Here is a 14,451-nt window from a genome sequence, read left to right as displayed (position 1 = left end):
TCATAGTAATTACCCTATGATGAATGCTCCTCATATTATGAAAATGAACAAACCCACAAAAGGGTCTTCTTATCCTTGCTCATCAAATTGCTCGAGCTTAACCAGAACCACAACCTAATCACATTTGTAATGGGATGAGCAGTAGTAATCAACAAATCAAAGTCCTCACACTCTAATTTACTGTCCATGGAAATCTGATATCCTTTATAGATTTGTTTGGATGACCCCCTGTTGCCTATCTTCTCCTCCTACAGGTAATTTATCTGTTCACAAAACCAAATGATTTATATTCCTGAACACATAACAGGTGCAACTTTTGCAAGATTACCCCAGCTGGTCGGTGCTTGGGTGTTTACTTCGATTCTGTCTGCCAATGTGTGTGTGTGTGAACTGAGAGTGTATCAGTCAACACTTTCAGCAGAGCCTTCCCTCCTCTCTGTGTTGCTGCTGACTCATTGTCACAGTCCTCAAATCTGCTGCCTGTCTGCATTATTCACACACACCTTCCTCAGCATCTGGCCACAGGGCACTGGACTGGCAACAGGGCTCCGAGGGCAGCTCAGCAAGCGTCAGCTCCAGTCATCCAGCCTGGACACCGGCTGATGATGAGGGCAGACTGGGGGTGTGTGAATACCCACTCGGATAACATGGTGCAATAACAACTTGAACCAATCTAAATGAAATAAATACAAAATTACTGATGTACAATTAGTTGATGTTAGTGTGAAATACAGTCACTAACATATATACATTGTTTAACTGCTCCTGGCTGCCCTGGGAGGAAGGACAGAAAGATTAAAAAAAATGCTGAATCCAGTTTCTCTGGCGGTTGCTCCGGCATGCGTGTTTGTGCCACTGTTGTGATGTAATAAAGGTTCATTTTCTCATCTCCTCCTCTAATTTCAATATATGAGTAACTTACAAAGAATACATAAACGTTTCTTTGTTAAGAGTCTAGTCTATCCCAAATGTCATCTTGACACAAGATAAGACAATTGTGTTGCCACTGTATCATTTCCCTCTCATCCTGCCTACCAACACCCTCACCCTCCCCCCAGACCACTTTCCTGCAGTAGACTACTGCATTGGAACAGGGTGCAGAGCTAAAGGTTGAGTAATGCATGTTCACACTTTCATACACATACCCAATCACTTCAAACATCATGACATACTATTATTATTACTTATTAAAAGCACAAAACTGCTAACAAACTTCCAAATGAAACAGAAGTCTCTCACTGCACTTCTAAATTAATAGATGCATTTGACAGAATTGCATTAGACTCCTGGAGAGAAAGAGAGGACATACAAAATATATAGTAAAAATATGTTTCAATATCACTTTCCCCATATACACCTATACAACACACTATGACCTTGTTTTTTTCTACAGGGTTGGACTGCAGAAATTCATCAATGACAGTCAAATTGTACTCTGCCACCTAGTGGAAGAACACTTACCTTTAAAGCAGTGTCAAATACAATATACATGATCTTCCGCAAATCTGCAAGGCAATCAAACTATCAAGTGTGCAAATGTGTCAACCTTTCATAACCGCTAACCGCATTTTTAAAGCTGTATAAGGGTTATAAACAGAAGACAAGAGAGTCAACAACAGTGAACAAACACACAGACACCTGTCTTAAGTTTTCAGTTTTATTTAAGGTTCGTTTTTCAGACCTGCAGAGGACATTTCAATTCCTTTAACCTCAATTTGTTTTCTCAGCATCATGTTAAAACCCAGTGAATTAATGTTGGATTTCCTGGATGAGTTAATTTATCGGGTGGATACCGTTTCTTAGGGGACAGCAGAAAAGAGCAAGAGATAAAGAGAGCAAAACAAGTTTTAAGACTTTGAAAAGTTGTGGTGGATGACAGGTCATCGTCTGGATCCAAAAGGCACCCAGCTCCTTGAATTGCTAGTACTGCTGTTTGTGTCGTAGCACCTTCCTTTGTGTCCCTTGTTTAATCTAAGTTTACATCCCATTTTCCTTGATTTTTCTAGTGCAGATGCATGTTTTCAGCAATCCTGACACTTTATTTCCACTCCAATCATTCAAGCTCCTTCTCATCAATCATATAAGGCCTCATTTAAGCCCTCAGGAGGTTGAACAAGGGGGAACTTAATTAACAATAACATCCACCCATTGCTACCCACAGCAGCTTGAGCTCCAGCGTATCTGAGCTGGTCTCTACCTTCACCCCATGTAATTTCTCTGTGGTCTCCTAGTGGCTCTCCTGGTAGTGGTGGGTGGGGGGCTAACTACTGGCGGTGCCACATAGTGGCACTGTGAGTATCACAATACTGCCCCCAATGTGTGCCTGTGCCTTCCAGCTAGCCTCTGGGTTGTGACCCCTGGCTCCCCAGTTAGGCAGTGCTTCATCCTCTGATACAGAGGTTTCAACAGAATCTTCCCTCCGCGGGACGGGCCCCCTCTCCGCCAAAGGGAATGTGGGCTTTGTGGCGCTCTCAAGAGAGCCAGTGTGTCCCTGCCTAACAGTGAGCCTCTGCATAGCCTATGCCCTCAGACTAGTCCCCCACCCGACACATTTGTCTTGCGATGGTTCTTGGAACCACCTACCGAGTCCCGTCTTACCCTCCCTGTCGCCAATTCTTAACCAATTACCATGTGCTGATAAGAGGGTGCCAACCTTTTCACTTTCACTTCATCTGGCCTGGAGGACAGGGGGGTAGCTGAGAGTCTTTGGGCAAAGCTTTATGAGCAGATTGACTTGTTAGCTTTCTTCTTCACAGCAATCATCATGACTTTCATACTTACAACACTCGTTTCATGCTTAATCGTTCCTTTTAAGTTATCTCGTCAACTCAACGTTGCATTCCTCGTCAACTGTGGTGTCTTTCAGATCACAGAGAACCCCGGGCGCAGCTCACAGCAGCCTTTCTGTCTGTCTGATTCCAAACTACTACAACTGGAGCTTGGTCGGGTCATTGGGAGTGATGTAGGTAGCGGACAAAGGGTACTGTTAACTCATGTGCCACAAATAAACATGTAGGCCTTCAGAATAGGCCAAATAAAGAAGGGGGGGGGGGAAATACATTTGTTGTTATTCTTGTTAATGATTTCATAATCTGGAGATTGGTGTGTATTGCATCGATGGGACAGGGGTGGGTTTAGGAGGATTTAGGAGTTTAGGAGGAGGTTGAGGAATGGGCGTAGAATGTTGTTCTGTCTTTAGTGGCGGTCCATGGTGGCGCTCTGCAGCTCTGTGGCAGGCTGGCCTGGGGGTCTGAAGGCTGTCTGGAAGCCTGGTGGGGGGGAGTGGAACTGGCTGGCGGGGTTGACTGTGGGTGGGGGCAAGTAGGGAGCCCAGCCGCCTCTGTGGTGGAGAGGGAGGTGGGTGTCCAGAAGGCTACTGTGGAGGGGAGGCTGCTGTTGCTGCTGCTGGGGGGGGTTGCTAAGCACAGTGGAACTGGGGGGGGCGTCCATTTCTGTGAGTGCCTGCAGAGACTTGAGCCAGTGAGGCGGGTTGTCGTCCTGGAGACAGTCTATACTGTTGCCAGCTGTGGCTGGGATGCCTGTAGGTGGAAGAGAGAGAGGGGGGGAAAAGAGATGAAGAAAGTCAGCCAGTTGAGAAGTTAATAAGTAAGCTAACAGAGAGGGGCTACTAGAGAAGGTACTAGATAGGCTAGTAACCAATATAGTAGAGAGGCTTGTTGATGAACTACTCGATCAGGTAAACAGAGCAACGTGGCTACCTGTGATTATGGCAGGGTCCATCCAGCTTGCCGTGCTGTCCCAGCTGAGACTGTGGGACATGCCCGCTGGCCCGCCAATGTGATTAACGCTGGAGGAGGATGAGGAGGAGGAAGAGGAGGAGGAGTTGGGGAGACCGCCAAAGTTGATGTTGATGTTTGGTAAGAGTGCTCTCAAGCCATCCTGCCATTCTTTTACATTTAAGCCATCTATGGAGCTGCTGTTTTCTGCAGGGGACAGAGGAAAAAAAGAGAAAGCTTAAATGAACGTCCCCATTCATGGGTGAGTTCAAGCAGCCATCTAGTGGTTGAAGCCGGAACTTCACCTGCATTGGTTGTCACTTGTCTCACATAATAAACACTTTAAACGAACACCAAATAACCTCCCGACTACCACAACACGTTTTGACATTCTATCCATCAGAATGTTTTATTGGCTGAACATGTCAAACGTTTTGAAAATCAAAGAGTTTGCCGGGGAGTGAGAAATACCTGAAATGGGGATGCCTCCCAGGCCTGTACTGTGGTGAGGATGCACATTCATGTCCAGGAAGTTGCTTTGTGAGGCTGCGTTGGCCGAGTGGTTCATGTGTGTGAGGTTACTGCGCGTGGGGGGCAAGCCCATCCAGGGATGGCAGACTGGTTGGCTGCTCTGGCTGCCAGGGAAGCTGAAGGAGCTGTAGATGGCTCTGTGGTGGAGCTGAGAGAGGCGTTGGGGTGCACTGGGGAAGTGGGAGGTGTTGGGGGGGAGCAGGCTGGGTCCATGGTGGTGGGGCCCTGGGTGATGGAAAGCCCCGGGGGACAGAGGGCTCTGGTCCTGCACAGACAGTTCCTTCTCGATCAAATCAGCCAGGGCTTTGCGGGTCACGTCGAACGGGTCGAAGCCCAGGTCATCGTCCTGCTGCTTGCTAGATGAGCCGAAGCCGAAAGCAGCCTGCCAGTCTGTGGAGGAGGAAACTGGTATTGTGTCTGGGGAGGGGGAGCAGATGGGGTTAGGATTCATGGGAGGAACAGTAACATTAAGAACATAAAGAGGACTACATGAAAAGTCTAATCCAGATCTTACTGTAGGTCTTTGTGTGTATTTTTAGGCAGACAAACCTGACGTGAAGAGGCTCTGTGGTTCGGGGGTCATGGGCCAATCGGAGCCCCCACGGGGGGAGCTGGGGAAAGGGGGGAGGCTAGCGGGGAGAGGGTTGGGGTGTCTGAAGTTGCTGTTGTCTGAAAAGAGGGATTGGGACTCGGCGGCGGCCCCCTCGAAGGGCGAGCGGGCCATGAGGTCAGACACACTGATGGGCACCACCAGACTGGGTTTGGTCAGGCCAGGAGGAGGGGAGGGGGAGTCGCTGTTGGCCATCTGTAAGGAAACAGAAGAGGTATGGAAGTAGGTTTGGATACTTAACTTAAATTCCATGGACAAACCACAAAGACAGATTCATATGGCGAGCTACTATTACCTTTTGTGAAGTTTCTCCATTCACCATTGTCATAGATTCAGGAGGTTTGTCGCTGGGACTGGAGAGAAAAACAACCAACATTAGGCCCAATTGTTTCACTAGAAGGTTGAGAAAACCCAAAGTGATCCTGGGTGTTTTACCTATTACTGTCACAGTTGGAGGAAAAGGGGGACATAGTGGCCCCTTGGCAAGGCCCCAGTTCTGAGTCCAGCATGTCTGAGGTCATGACCTCTTCCAAACAGCAGTCTAGCAGCGGAGGGGACTTGCGATCCTCTGAAAGCCCATTGGCCAGTTTTCCAATGCCTGACAGTGTAGGCCAACTGTCTTTGTTGCCATTGTTGGGTCTGTGATAAGTATTGATTATAATGAAATAAGATCATCATCCAATGAAATAGTGAGATGTTGTGCGTTGGACAAAGAGAAGTGTGTAATAAATGAATAAACAAACATACTTTTGTGAAGAGTTGGATTTGCTCTTTGACTTCTCTGTTCCACATGTTGGGGTTTGTAGAAAACTGGGATTTATTTTGTAGAGGTCTTGAAGTAATTTCTGCTCATATTCTTGGTGTTTGCCAGCCTAAACACAAAAGGGGTTTACATTGCGTTACAGAAAACACCAGAGCTTTCGTTCCTAAACTTTTTTAACAAATGTAGTAGTTAAACAGCCTTAATTGTCAAGGAACAAAAAACATGATTGCTGGGCTAATACTACTAAAAGACAGAAAGGGTGAAGATTTAGCTATCTTGTCCCCCCTGACCCCATTCACTGAACGAAAAGCAGATTGAACAGATCACAGAGAAATCAGGAGACAACTATTAAGTTTACCTGCATCTCCTCTTTTGTAAAGCTAGCTGCCTCATCCCCCAGTTCATGTAGATACATGCAGTCGGGTTTAGGACATTGCATACTTTTGAGGAAGTAACTGCAGTATTTTGTTGTGCCTAAAGAAGCCTGTGGAGATAAAATTTTAAAAAAATCCAAAAGATCAAGATAAATAAGAGCTTAGTGAAATAGCTTAGAATTGACATCACTGCAAACAGGTCTCTCGAGGTGAGATTTCTGTCCACTCCATGTTGATAATACACTTACCTTGAGTGTTCTACCATCTACAACAACGTTGTTTACACATTGTATAGCTCGAAGGGCATCTTCAGAGCGGATATAAGTGACATAGGCACTGGCACTGGGCCCCTATGGATCCAAACACACAATGAAATAATATGTAACAGGCTTCTTATTGGAATGTTATAGCAGGAAATCCACTTTTAAAAGTAAAACCCAGCCCTTACCTGTGAACCTGCATATGACGTGCTGTTATTGATGACCACTTTATGGATTTTCCCAAACTTCCCAAAATACTCTGGTCGTTTTAGAACCTAGGTATTAGGTAAAGAAGAGATTTTACAACTGCCTTGAAAAATAACATTCAAATGTTCAATGCTTCTGACTTTCAAAACATCTACATGTTAAGTCATGTCGAATGAAACAAGCTGCATCTACTCACAGACACCAATTTATTCACCTTAAATATCTCACAGCCTGACAACTTGACAGCCCCCAAACTCCCAACCACACAACATATGTGACAACAAGAGGATATTAGTGATATTTCACCTCTGGGTCGGCCAGCCTTTGCGAGAGCCCCACCACAAACACCAGATTCCGTTGCACCACCCTCACACTGGCCAAGTGCTTGCGGTTCTCTGTGACCTTCTGCTTCTTCTCGTTCTGCTTCTGTTTCTTCTCGTTTTTTATCCTCTGGATCTCCTCCTGTGACAGGGGCTTGTAAACCGCGGGGTCTTCCGGGTACGGCTGCACAGGCACGGAAAAAGAAGAGAAGATTTTTTTACATCTTACCTGGACACATGCTTCCCTTAGTGTCACTCCAGTGTCAGACACTTTTCACAGTAAGATTATGCAAATGCCCTTCCCGAATGATGACCGTCAATGACAGCTCCAGGTGTCACCTTTCTGCAGGCAGGGCAGAGGCCGTTCTCGTCTGTGCGGATGCGGTGCCAGCAGAAGCGACAGATCTGGTAGCCACAGGTGCAGGGGAAGAAGTTGACGTCGTCGATCTCCAGCGGCTCCATGCACAAGGGGCACTCCATGGAGTCGTCCTTCGTCTCAGGGCTGTGGGACATCCTATGGCACTGCGAGGTGTAGCTATAGGGATGGCTGCAAGTCTGAGGACAGATACACACAAGGTTGGGACTCAGTTAGAGCTGTACAGTAGTACTGCTAGTAATTATTTAGGGATAAATACAACTTAATATTAGTATCTAGTATTAAAACATGCCACTGTTTATAGTCAAGCGCTTGTCAACAAGTCATTGCAGAATGTGACTAACTCGCAAGTTAGTTAGCTAACAAACACAAACTAAGTAACGCCAGTGCCATCAGGAGTATGTGAAATAGCAAGGCGTCACAACATCTGGATGACATCTTTAAACAGATTAAACAATTTTGAGGAACGAACTGCAAGACAACGAGACACCGTTGACGTAGCCTAATCAGTGGTAGCGTAGCTAGTAGATCGTAACCACACAGTTGTTGCGAGACATTTCACTGGTAACTAGATAATGCCATAATTTGTTCTCATCATATGTTTTACTTAAACAATAGAAAGCCACGTTGATCAATGAAGCATCAAAATAATGCTGTATAAAGACTGTCAACTGAAACTAACCAAGCTAGCAAGAGTAACTGAGCTACTGTAGGTGACGTTTCCATTTCCATGTAAATTGAAAACGGCAAACAGGCAGAGGTTTGATTAGTTTAATTTGTGATTGCTTGCCTGAACAAGAACTTCACGCTTACAGTATCTGCACTATGCTCTTCAGTCTTGTACAAATGTCCTGACAGCAGCAAGCACTAACTACTAGTACTGGCTATCTAGCTTAGCTTGTTAGCTAGCAGTAGCACTACTATAGCTTGCTAGCCTAGCTAGCCTAGCTAGGCTAACTTGCTGAGTCCCTTCATGAAAGCACTCCTTGCAAAGAAGCCGGTCAAGTGTTCAAAAGATTTTACAAGGTGAACCTTGTTTAACACAAGAAATAAAAACGCATATAATCGTTTAGCCGCCTTTACACAATCTTAAAAGTTTTCACGACGTTATTCCGGTGAAGACGAAATGACAGCTTGTTAAACGCATGCTAGGCTAACTTCGCTATCTGTATCTTCAAAAGCTGTTCCGCTGAAGCAAGCTTGGCTAGCGTTAGCTAACTGGGTGGTTTGCAAATGCGGCCTAGTAACCCAGACTAGCAAATAGTACATTGACATCTCAATGGCTACACCACTACGAAACTATCCAAACATTGCGTTTGATGACAACACAAACTCTGACTTACTAAAGGTACCCATGTAATAATCTACCCTATATGATTCAGTACATGATAAATCTGTAGCCAACAGAGATCTACAATAGTTTGTGATGCTGGCTAGCTACTTACCCTGTTCGTATTTAGGGTAGGGATTCCACTCCAAGGGACCGTCACATCAAATTGGGCGGGGACTGGTAATGTGTCTGAATTTTCCAAATTTCTATAAATAGACACTTTATCCTACGTTAGGTTTAATATTCCACCACAACTAAAAAGGCTTAAGAGATGTTTTGCCCCTTTCTTGTCTTAGTATTGTAGAGACAGTTTACGCTCTAACCACCATCTTAGCTAGCATTGAAATAGGGAGGAGGGAATGGGGCAAGTATTCAGTTCATCTGCGCCTGCTCAAGGTGTCCCATTACCAGTGCTTTGTGGGAACTGAGGTTTTCTGTAGTTTATACCAGGAAATCCCTATTAATATGACTAGCATATGCTATAGCATATATATGCTGTTAGAGCATTGGTTGGACTTGGATATTAAGCAGGGTTTCTAATATTATGTTTTAAAATGAAATATGTCAAAATCCTACATAGGCTGAATGTATAAGTTTTTACTATCCACTCTATCTCATAATTATATATATAATATAATATAACAAGAATTCAGTTATTGATTCACTGAATGTATTATCGAAAGCCAACAAACAATCAGAATCTTAATCTGGACCATGAACACTGATCACACTTACACATTTTAATTCAACGTATCGAAAGGTCAAATAAAACATGAAAAAGAGATGTTATGTCTCTCCATGACCCTGCTATTCCTCCATCCACGTAAAGGTAGGCAGAGGCCAGATTTGAGATGAGACTTTATCTGGGTCCACGGAGCCAATGGTAACAGTGGGGGCAATGGGGTGTGGGGATGCCATTGACATGCGTGCAGCCAGAAGCCCCATCCGAACACAGCTGTGTGTGTCTCGCCCGAGGAGGATCCCATTCATTATCCCACTTGCAAGGCTGGGGAAAGAGACGGTTTAGGTGCTTTGTGTGTTGCCAGATGTTGGTTGTGTGTCATAATCTAGTGAAAGGGCGGGTAACCATTACCTATCTCCTGCTCCTGAAACATTCACTATTTCCTCTGCAGTCACAGGCAGAGCTGGGTAGTGTGCAGCACAGAGGCGTCCTCTCTGCAAACAGGTGCAACACTGTCATCATCATCATCATCATCATCATCATCATCATCATCATCATCATCATCATTCCTTACCTTCTCTTGCCTCTTTAGCTGCAGATTAACAGATCCCTTGTCATGCTCGCCACACAACAACACTCCCATGGCCCCAAGAGTGACCACCACACAGTGGAGGTGCTCCAGCAGAGGGCGTGAGAGGGTCAGGGCACAGCTCACAATCTCTTCAAGGGAACTTGGTAAAACTGCAGACAAAACAACACAACCTCAGAAACTCAAACTAAATCAGCCAAATAATTGATTTAGGCATTTTAACAGACTTGTATATAGCTTACGACGACTATGCAAGCTGTATGGCATCCAGAAACCATTTCTTGTCATACCTGTAGGTGATGGTAAGCCCAATGTCTTATTCATGGTACACAGTTCTGCCAGGTTAGGAGAGATGTAGGTCAGGGATTTCCAGCTCTCTGACAGGAAGGGCTTGCAGGCTTTGTCAGAATCAGTTGGCTCATACCACACTGGAACACATGTTAAGGATGTCAAATAAATACAATTTGTACTGATGTAAAATAAGGTAAATTAATCTTCATAGTTGACAGTTGTTTAGAGAGCAGCCACATAATCCAAGCTCACCTGGGACTAGCTTTTTTTTGGCAAAGTAACAAACATAGTCAATGGTGGAGACAGGAATGTTGCCATCAAGACACACAAGACTTGCTGATGATATCTGCTTGTCAAACTGGGACACCTATGGAAGTTTTCAAAGTAAACATTTCCTTGGGCCTTTACAGTAAAACTTGTAGTGCTATGATTTTTTGTTGTTGTTGATCTTTCTCCCACAGTTTATGACTTTAAAGTGAGTGCATGCTAATACTCACATAATGCACTGTGATTTGTTGGTGAATATCCATGTCACCTAACCCTAGACTCAGCTCCCCATTCTCAGTTATCACAGCACAATACGTAGCAGTACTTTGATCTTGAAGCCTTGCCACAGCACCTATGTCCTTCAAAATAATTAAGATGCAACAACATATAAATAGTAACAGAAGGGATTTAGAAACAAACATTGTATTTCAAACCACCAAATGTCAAACACATACCATGTGTTTACAGTAGTTCAGTACAGCATTGCTGTGTGAGTCAGTCCCAATAGCTGAGATGAACAGGGGTGTCTGTCCCATGCGACAAAGAGAATCTGACAGAAGCAAACAACACAGACTGAACACAAATATTCCTCCATCAACACCAGCTGTTCTATCAGACCACACCACAGATAAAAAAAACGAACCAGCAATGTTTCTTCCAACACCCCCAAATGACTGACAAACACTCCCTGGGTTTGTCTGTCCAAACTGTAAAAGGCAAAATCGGAGTTGTGAAGATGTGATGTCATTTACAAAACCAACGAGAGACATATTTGTGTTGATATACCACTAGCTTTTCCGTTTTCCCTTTAGCGATGAAATCCACATTAATACCACCGATGACAACCTGTGAGAAAGAAGCATAGCAGAGAGCACATGACAGAGAATATGTCACACTTGACTTTTGCAACAATGTCAATCATTATGAAATATGTATTTGAAGAGCACTCACAATGTTTGACTTTGGGTCAGAAACATTTTCAATCTCTTTGAGCTGAACAGCAGCAGGTGTCCCTTTTTTCCTCATGCAGTCCGACAGTGCGCAGGCGATCTGACTGCCAACCTTGGCATTATTATGTATGAGAGCTATATCTACACAAAGGATAAGTTAAGGGACATCAGTGTAGAGACACATCATTGTTGATATTAGGCACAAGGGACTATCACAATTTCAGCCATTTGCTTATGGCTTTATATAATACAATATATTTTTTGTCATTTTTTTGGATGTGCAAGTTTGATATGTTTATTTCACTCTGATGAGTTGACACAGTTGATGTCTGAAGGATACTGGCCTGAAGTGACTTCCCTTTGGTCAACTCATTGACTTTTTGAAGAATGAACGGTGTCACATCTTTCCCCGTGATACCTTTAGAACTAAAGCAAATTAAAGGAAAAATAATTAAGTAAATAGTTAGATCATTTTTCCACACACAAATCATGAAAAAAGGTAATCTAGTGAGTCTTTCTTCACCCGGCTTCCGCCACGGCAACCTGGATGGCCCTCTCTATCTCCTGGCCCACTGCGGCGTGCTCGTCTGGGATGGGCACAGCCAAAAGGAGGCCGCTCTGTAGACCCAGGGAAAGTGTGCCCGCTGTAAGCCACAAAAAGGTAGTATTTAAAGGTTGTATTCACTTATTTGGACCAACAGCAACTTACAACAAAGTAATTTTGTTCATGTCTCTAAGTTGGTTCAATGGTTGTAAAAATGTCTTAGAGGACAGTGCAGAGCTGGTGTGAATCAGATTTTTCTCACCAATCAACTCAGCTGCATCTTTTGCATCATTTACATGGTAAGGGGAAGCAAATCCACTTTGAGGAGAAAAGAATGCTGGGAAATTTCTGGACATCCCGTATGTGGCCACACACACTCCCTGAGTCTCCTGACATAGCATAATACATGTTATAAACAAAACACTACATTTTCTCAATTTTGTGATTAATTATGGTTTGTGAAAAATAGTGACAAAAAGGAAATACAAATGACCACTACAACCTTAACCAATACACAAAAAACATGTTTTGTGATGCTGTTTGAAGTAAACCGGCACAGCTACACTATGTCACACCACTTGTGCTAGATTTTTGATCAAGTTTATGGAAGCACTTTTTTATTTAAGTACTTTTTTATACATAATTTGGTGGTTCATGGACATAGTTTCAGGTTGGGTGATTGCATTGCTAATCTATCAAAGCATTTCTAAAATATATCTCCACAATAAACTTACTAAGAACTCAAGGGTGCGACCAATATCCAAGATGGACTTCACTCCAGCGCAGATTACCGCTATAGGGGTCCTGCCCAGCTCAGTGAGATCTGCACTGATGTCCAGACCTGAGAAGATTACCGGTAGTAGTCCATTCACGTCTTCACAGGACATCAATGATGAGTGACTTTACATGTTACCAATACATGTATAGTACTAACTTACTTTTCTCCCCACCTCTGTGTACTCCACCAATGCCCCCTGTTACAAAGACAGGAATGCCAGCTTTGTGTGCTGCAATCATAGTGCCAGAAACAGTGGAGCCTCCACATAGACCCTGGAGAGATACACTGTACCACATTCATACCAGTGCAGCATATACACATCTATACCCATAAAAGTACAGATAAACTGGGCCAAAGTAATCAAGCAGCTAAAGGAGGGATAGATAGTTTCAATGAGACTAGTTTGACCGGGGTCTTACCTTGCTGATGGCAAAAGGCAGATCTCTCCGAGAGACTTTGAGGGAGGTCTTGCTGCGGGCCAGGTAGTCCAGCTCCTTTGAGGACAAGCCCACGTGAACCCTCCCATGGATCACTCCTACCGTTGCAGGAGTGGCACCCTCAGCACGCACTATGGCCTCCACTTCCTGAGCTGTGCTACATGAGACACCATTTAATAATTTCTCAAGAAGTCCCAATATCAGTCACTTTGACTTGACCATATCACTAATACAAAAAAGTTTACATTTGTTCAATTATGTAATTTGGGATTTTTAATGTTTCCTGTGGGCCTACCTCAGGTTGTGTGGATATGGCATGCCATGAGTAATGATTGTGCTCTCTAGCGCCACAACCGGCCTGCTGTCTGCTAGCGCCTGGGATACAGAGGGATGGATGATGAAGAGGCCATCTAGGGGAAGAACAGAATGTTTTTTTGTATTCATATATATACAGCACTGTTGCCATCAACATAATGGATAAGTGGATGCCTCTACCATTTTTGCACAATCTGTTAGGAAATGTGGAAATGCCTCTTTCAAGGAGGTGTGCAGAAATCCTCTTCAGCATTTTCCGTTCAGAAGGAAAGACTGAAAACAAAATCAACAGTAGAAGTTCATGAGGTAATGTGAAATGGTCAATGGTCTGAACCAGCTAATCCTAATTTTCTAATAATTTTGCCTGATGATGATTACCCACTTGATTACACACCTGAATTCCATATCACTAAACAGCACTGACTATATTTAAACACTACACAAACTCTACTGTCAAGTAGGTGGAAATATGTTTCTCATTAGTCAAATTCATTACATTCTTCATGGCCTTTTTATATTAGCAGTATAGCAGTTTTCTGTAACTTTAAATTTAAATAAAATTACCTTCATTTCATGACAGATAAGAAATCCTAGCATCAAAGAGAGGCAATTCAAGGCAGACAGTCAATTCAGTCATTCAGTAGATTTTCATGCTCTATTTAGTGGGGACAAATCCCTTCTTTTTGAGGCACTCTCACAAGTAACCTAGCTACACCCAAATTCCACAGTTGTTTGCAGCATTGCAGTGAGGGGTCTATGGTCTGATCTGACCATGTAAAAAAATGTAGCAAAGAAAATTGTTTACGGTTTAATTTATTTCGTAGTATGTGCTCTACAAAAACAGGATGACAGTCAACAGTAAAAAAAAAAAAATCTGTTTATGCAACCACAGTTAATACATACAGTACAGTAATTGACATGATGACATGTAGACCACTTATTTTATAGCACACAAAAGAAACTGTTAACATATTTTGCATATCATTTATCTTCATATAATGAAAAAAAGCCTGTCTCTCCCTGAACAGCTCAGTACTCACCCTTTCCTGCGTGCTAAATGCTGAAAACGTAGCTGAAAAAAATGAACTTT

General features: G+C 43.5%; 2 protein-coding genes across 5 annotated transcripts; both read right to left on the bottom strand.

Annotated features, from left to right (window-relative positions):
- Positions 1-1,643: 1,643 nt before the first annotated feature.
- Positions 1,644-8,874, bottom strand: cnot4a (CCR4-NOT transcription complex, subunit 4a). Its single transcript, XM_062462190.1, has 13 exons — positions 8,624-8,874; positions 7,142-7,357; positions 6,789-6,986; positions 6,464-6,550; positions 6,264-6,365; positions 6,000-6,125; positions 5,626-5,750; positions 5,314-5,517; positions 5,174-5,231; positions 4,818-5,073; positions 4,209-4,685; positions 3,720-3,944; positions 1,644-3,539 (listed from the first exon to the last, which is right to left on the bottom strand). Exons 2-13 carry the CDS (start codon positions 7,313-7,315, stop codon positions 3,196-3,198), a joined length of 2,376 nt encoding a protein of 791 aa, XP_062318174.1. The 5' UTR covers positions 7,316-7,357; positions 8,624-8,874; the 3' UTR covers positions 1,644-3,195.
- Positions 8,875-9,191: 317 nt separating this feature from the next.
- Positions 9,192-14,429, bottom strand: zgc:136858 (uncharacterized protein LOC678543 homolog). 4 transcript variants are annotated; one of them, XM_062462140.1, is made up of 19 exons: positions 14,402-14,429; positions 13,542-13,634; positions 13,342-13,456; positions 13,029-13,203; positions 12,770-12,881; positions 12,566-12,672; positions 12,094-12,220; positions 11,811-11,931; positions 11,628-11,713; positions 11,289-11,428; positions 11,124-11,183; positions 10,981-11,044; positions 10,793-10,887; positions 10,568-10,696; positions 10,323-10,437; positions 10,070-10,207; positions 9,765-9,931; positions 9,602-9,684; positions 9,192-9,514 (listed from the first exon to the last, which is right to left on the bottom strand). In XM_062462140.1, exons 2-19 carry the CDS (start codon positions 13,612-13,614, stop codon positions 9,316-9,318), a joined length of 2,106 nt encoding a protein of 701 aa, XP_062318124.1. In that variant the 5' UTR covers positions 13,615-13,634; positions 14,402-14,429; the 3' UTR covers positions 9,192-9,315. The 4 variants fall into 4 exon arrangements, with proteins under 4 accessions (XP_062318124.1, XP_062318123.1, XP_062318125.1 ...); XM_062462139.1 differs by lacking the exon at positions 14,402-14,429 and adding an exon at positions 13,926-14,060; XM_062462141.1 differs by lacking the exons at positions 13,542-13,634; positions 14,402-14,429 and having other exon boundaries at positions 12,770-12,894.
- Between the last annotated feature and the right edge of the window lie 22 nt (positions 14,430-14,451).

Source organism: Osmerus eperlanus, chromosome 5, assembly GCF_963692335.1.
Source record: "Osmerus eperlanus chromosome 5, fOsmEpe2.1, whole genome shotgun sequence".
In the NCBI taxonomy this organism is placed as follows: domain Eukaryota; kingdom Metazoa; phylum Chordata; class Actinopteri; order Osmeriformes; family Osmeridae; genus Osmerus; species Osmerus eperlanus.
The sequence above is the reverse complement of the archived record's forward strand: the minus strand, read 5'-3'. Positions and strand labels throughout refer to the sequence as shown.